Source organism: Bidens hawaiensis, unplaced genomic scaffold (assembly GCF_021521415.1).
Source record: "Bidens hawaiensis isolate Kalapana, Puna unplaced genomic scaffold, B.hawaiensis_p1.1 tig00033170_1, whole genome shotgun sequence".
In the NCBI taxonomy this organism is placed as follows: domain Eukaryota; kingdom Viridiplantae; phylum Streptophyta; class Magnoliopsida; order Asterales; family Asteraceae; genus Bidens; species Bidens hawaiensis.
The window spans coordinates 199,756-204,860 of NW_027495674.1; the positions used below are offsets into that span (position 1 = coordinate 199,756).

The following is a 5,105-nucleotide window of genomic DNA, read 5'->3' on the forward strand; positions in this document are numbered from 1 at the left end:
CTTGCGTCCTTTCCTAGATAGAAGCTTTAATAATTACCTAGTAGAAAACCAACCAAGTTTTTTTTAATGTCTTTATTGATCAGATATAAATTATATATATTCAAAAAGCAATGTATGTAACATAAATAATTAAAATTTGTTATTATTATTATTTTAATTTGTATATGAATTATATATATAAATAAATATATATATTTAAATTATTTATGACATCATCCGGGTCAAACACCGGTCCGCCCTCCCGGGTTAGTCTGATCTTTGACCCGGTAAGGCTTCCGGGTCGGGTCTGAAAACATTGATAGAATCTACATATTACACAATGACTTGAACGTAATACACAATGAACATAATACTATTTTTCTCAACTTAATTAAGAGAATGTTGAGCGCAAAGACTAAAACACAATGATAAGTAGAAAGACAAATGTTCAGCGAAAAAACACAATGATGAACAAAAAGACACAATGATGTAATCATTGTTTTAATTTTTATCTATAATATGAGTACCTCACAATAACCAAAAACTATAACGCAGTGCATAGAAAAACTCATTAAAAAAAGATAATGGATAACAAAATAACACTATAAAAAACCCACTAACTTCTTTTTTATATTTATATAACAAGATGATATTCATATTAAAGATAAAAAAACGATCGTTTATATAGTAAAAAAATTTTCTAAAAAGAATGTCATATGAAAAAGTTATAAACGTTTTAAAATGATGAATGAATTGACATGTGTCTTGCATATGGAGAGATAAAGTGTAAGTGGGTTATTACGTCCATGCCTTTTTTTTATCAATTTTTATTTTTAAATTAATATTCACGATCCAAATATAAAATCAATGGATTAGATTATTTCTCACATTCCTTATTTTGGTTGTACTTTGTATTTTAACTCTACCCTATTTTATTATCAAACTTATGTTATATGCAAGTGTGTTTCAATTGTTAATGTTATTTTGTTGTTTGATGAATTCGGCTGCGGAGTTAAATATGGGATGTGACACGGGCTCTTGCTGAGTTAATACGGGCTCGTGGCATTTGGGCAAATCTTATTGTTGTGGACGTGATGCGGGTCATTGAGCTTGATCTAAAATGCTACTTTATTATATAGAATTGACTTCAGATTAGTCTTAAGATGCCTTCTCTCATCCCTTGGATTATTATCTTTACTTGATTTGATTAGCGTTTCGTTTTTGTTAAATTTTGATGAAACCTTCTGCTGGTTTTCTTTTAGTTCGTATTATTCTCGTCTGGATTGATTCGTCTCATTATTTGGTTAATTTTATGTTTGTATATCTGAGTTGCAATCAATAGAAAACTAAACTTCTTGTTTCTGGCAGTTCTTAACATCAGATAATTGTTATCCCGATTGCTTTCATCTTAAAAATCGTTTAATCGTTGGTTTTGACTGATGATTTCATCTTCTGTATTTTAATGTTTTTGTTGTTCTTGAGAGATTCTGTGTTTGTAACACTCTTAAAAATTTTTGTGTTTGTGACAATAAATAAATAATTATACCATAAAGAAACACATACGTGGAAAACAATAAAAATACAAAAATGTAAACTTTATTTATTAACCTTATACAAAGAACACAATGAAAAAAACCAATAACAAAAGAGCCACAAATTCATAAAACATCAAGAAAAAGATTAAAACTCCATCAGCCAAAATGATCTAGTGAAAGAATGCCAAAGCAACAGCCAATAAAGTGACCGGCACCTCCGCAGCGAAAGAAGGAGATGAGCTTAGTGACGGCGGTATAAGACTGCCGGAGGGAGCTAACTCAAAGGCAGATGGAGCAGTAGCAATAGTAGACGGTGGAGATAGTGGTATTGCTGATTGATCAGGAGTGTTGGCAGTTGTGATGACTTTAGAGACATTGATAGTTAACTTTTGACCAAGTTGACAATGACTTAGGCTGAGGGGTGTGGAGCGCTAGACAGGGCGCAAGAGGACAGCCGCTCGCGCCCCGGGGCGCGAGCACCACACCACCGAGGCGCGAGAGGGGCGCGAGAGGGGCGCGAGCGCGGAAAAAGAGGCAGGCGCAAGGGGGTTCGCGGGACCTGTGGGGCGTGGGAATGGTGAAAAGAGCCGTTGGAGTCTTAAAAATGAGCCGTTGGCTCTTTATTTAAAAAAAAAAAAATTTTTTTTTTCTCTATATATATCTATATCAAATACAAACCAACCACAATATAAAACATACAATTTTCTCTCTATTAAACCTATATCAAACCCAAACCAACACTAATATCAAATACCAATATCACATACCACACCCAAAACCCAAAATCATCCCATCTTTCAAACTTTTTTTTAAAAACATGGCTGGAAATTGGTACCCAAACCTAGATTCAGACTACAGTTACGACGATTTATGGTCGGCACCGGACCAAGCGATGTTTTATTCGGGGTCGCAACAACCATCCGGCTTTCAACCATCCAACATACAACCGTCTCCTAACTTTGTAGTTCCGGAGACACAAGAACCAGAAGGTGAAGCTGCGGGACAAAGAAGACGCGTCCACCGGAAAAAACAAGTTGCAACGGACGGGTCGGGTTCGGCTTCGACCGGAAGGACGAAACGGAAAATCACTCCGTGGTCATCGGATGAGAAGGAAGCCCTGTGTCGGGCTTGGATAGTCACTTCTGAGGATCGGCGTTGCGATAATTGTTTTAACGTTTTTAAAAATGATTTTTAATAAAAAAGTTAAATAAAAAAGTTAAATGACTTACAAATTTATTTATGCATTTTGCAGCGGACTACCAAAAGAGCAAGGTCTTTTGGACAAAGGTTAGGGAGACGTTCTATTCGTTCGTTGGGAGTACAGAGCGGAACGCCGATATGATTTTGGGTCGGTGGACCGAAATCAGAAAATTTGTCGGCTTGTTTACTAATCTGTTCAACAGGAACGCCGGTCGTATGAGACCAAGTGGCAGTGACGATTTGGCGGTTTATAATTTCACTGTCGAAGAGTGGAAGCAGGAGTGCCTGCGGAGGTATGGGACGGTGAAGACGTGGGACGATGTAAAGGTGTGGGAGAGGTTGAGACGGTGTTCTAAGTGGGTTGAGCTGGTGGCGCCGGACGTTGATGCGGAAGTAGGGCCGAAACGGACTAAAACTAGTTCGTCTGGAGCGTACAGCACTTCCGCCGGGTCGGATTGCCGGGTTGGATTCGACCTAAACGTTGCGGGGGAGGAAACGTCTTCACCGCCGAGGAGGCGGCCATTGGGAAGGGACGCCAGGGGCAAAAAACCGGCTGAGGGGGAAGCCGTAAACATCAACGATCTTGTTGAATCCCTCAATAAATTCAACAAAACCATGGAGGTGGTCTCTAATGACAAAAAGGAAAAAAAAAAGAATGAGAGATTTGGACTTCCTTACAAGAGACTTTAGTAACCTAAATCCGGTCGACCAAATGCTGATGGAAAAACAAAAGGAACGTATCCGGAAGAGGTTGATCGAAGAAGACCAAGCCGAAGAATAAGAATAATGTTTTTTTTAGTACTTTAATTTTTTTTAGATATTAATGTGTTTTTTTAATTAATGCGTGTTTTTTTAAATAATATATGAGTTTTTTTAATAATACGTTTTTTTAATACATTTATAAAAAAATAAAAAAAAAAAACCGCTCGCGCCCCCTCTCGCGCCCCTCCACACCATGTCCCGGGGCGCGAGCACCACTACCAACACCCATCTTATCAAGTTTCTCTCTCTGCCACACGTCACAATATTATTGGCTGGCGCCCCCACTCGCGCCCCCTCTCGCGCCCCCCACACCCCTCAGCCTTATAGCAGTACAGATATAGTAGTGGGTCCCAGGGCGGGTTAGTGTGACCGTGGCAGGGCCAGTGGACTTGAGTGATAGGGTGTTGGTGGTGGTGCATGAGTCGTAAGCGGCTGAAGGAACTTCAGCCACATTATGCAATCCGTTGGTGAAGTTAAATACGAGTGTATCCCCGACTGTGAAGGTTTTTTGGGAAGCCCAGGTGGTATAGGTAGCGGCACCGTTTGGGGGAATGGTCCAGCCCAAGGTGTCTCCAACGACGTGCCTGCTATTTTAATAAACCGGTAAAAAATTTAAATGTAAACTAACTACTTATTATGTACTAGCTAGGTTACAATAATACATGTATACAAAATGTCCTGTTATGTACTAGGTTCAAATGTAATTTTTTTTTGAATTTATTGTTTTTATCTTGATTTTCTTAATACAAGCTACTAGTGACTTATTTTATATTTTTACTTAATATAAACGTACCTTGTTTGTGCCACCGTGGACTGAAGTTGGCAAGATGCAACCATCATGACCACCACCAATACAACCATTGTTGACTTCGTTAGTCCAGCCATTTATATTTTGTTTATTGAGTTTTGAAATTGATGGTGGTTTGATAAGGTGATGAAGGCTGTTGTTTTAAGCATGTATTTATAGGATAGTGGAATCCTTGGAGAGTTGGACTTAATTACAAAAGATACAATTATAAAGTTGACTTATTGTGGGATGTAAAGTCAAAATTGTAGCGGGTATGGAATGTGTAAACTGTAATGGTATTATTGTGGTATTAGGTATTAAGTGGTTTTAGTACTAAAATTTATATTATAATAACCCGACCAAAAGATGTTCATTTGGTTGAAATGAAAAGAGTATTTGAAATAAATTAGTTATAGTTTGTTGTTTATAAATTTTAGATTTTATGATACTTTTCAAATCATAGGGGAAGGAGGATTTATGATGGATTATAAAATGTGTCTTCAAATGTCTTTTATGGTTTGAACTATCCGTCGGAGATTCGTTTGATGAAAACCAATTTTTGCTAATAGTGTGTTCTCTTATTATCTAAACATCTGTAATATTGATCTGAGGATGAACTAGAATACATTGTCGATCATGTGGTGATCCAAACCCGACGTGTTGAGTTATCAATAACTATAAGTATCTAACGTTATTGTTTTCCTGTTGTTTGATATCTCTAGCTATCATCGATAAACTAGTTGAATTACATGTGTAAAATAGATCACAAGTATTAGATATATATGAACAAGTTTGTAACACTCAAACCTTAATAGAGAATAATTGTGTATTTATTTTGAGAA

General features: G+C 37.2%; 1 protein-coding gene across 1 annotated transcript; it reads right to left on the reverse strand.

The window, feature by feature from the left end:
* Positions 1–1,549: 1,549 nt before the first annotated feature.
* On the reverse strand, positions 1,550–4,402 carry LOC143584550 (stellacyanin-like). The gene is made up of 3 exons (XM_077066578.1): positions 4,270–4,402; positions 3,797–4,060; positions 1,550–1,922 (listed from the first exon to the last, which is right to left on the reverse strand). The coding sequence occupies exons 1-3, from the start codon at positions 4,359–4,361 to the stop codon at positions 1,685–1,687; spliced, it is 594 nt and encodes a 197-aa protein (XP_076922693.1). The 5' UTR covers positions 4,362–4,402; the 3' UTR covers positions 1,550–1,684.
* Between the last annotated feature and the right edge of the window lie 703 nt (positions 4,403–5,105).

Excerpts from the sequence above, each read along its gene's own strand:
- LOC143584550 (XM_077066578.1), bottom strand. The coding sequence starts at position 4,361 with ATGGCTGGACTAACGAAGTCAACAATGGTTGTATTGGTGGTGGTCATG. Across the intron at positions 4,061-4,269 it reads TCCACGGTGGCACAAACAAG|GCACGTCGTTGGAGACACCT; the intron begins GTACGTTTATAT and ends TTAAAATAGCAG. Across the intron at positions 1,923-3,796 it reads TATATCTGTACTGCTATAAG|TCATTGTCAACTTGGTCAAA; the intron begins GCTGAGGGGTGT and ends CCTCAGCCTAAG.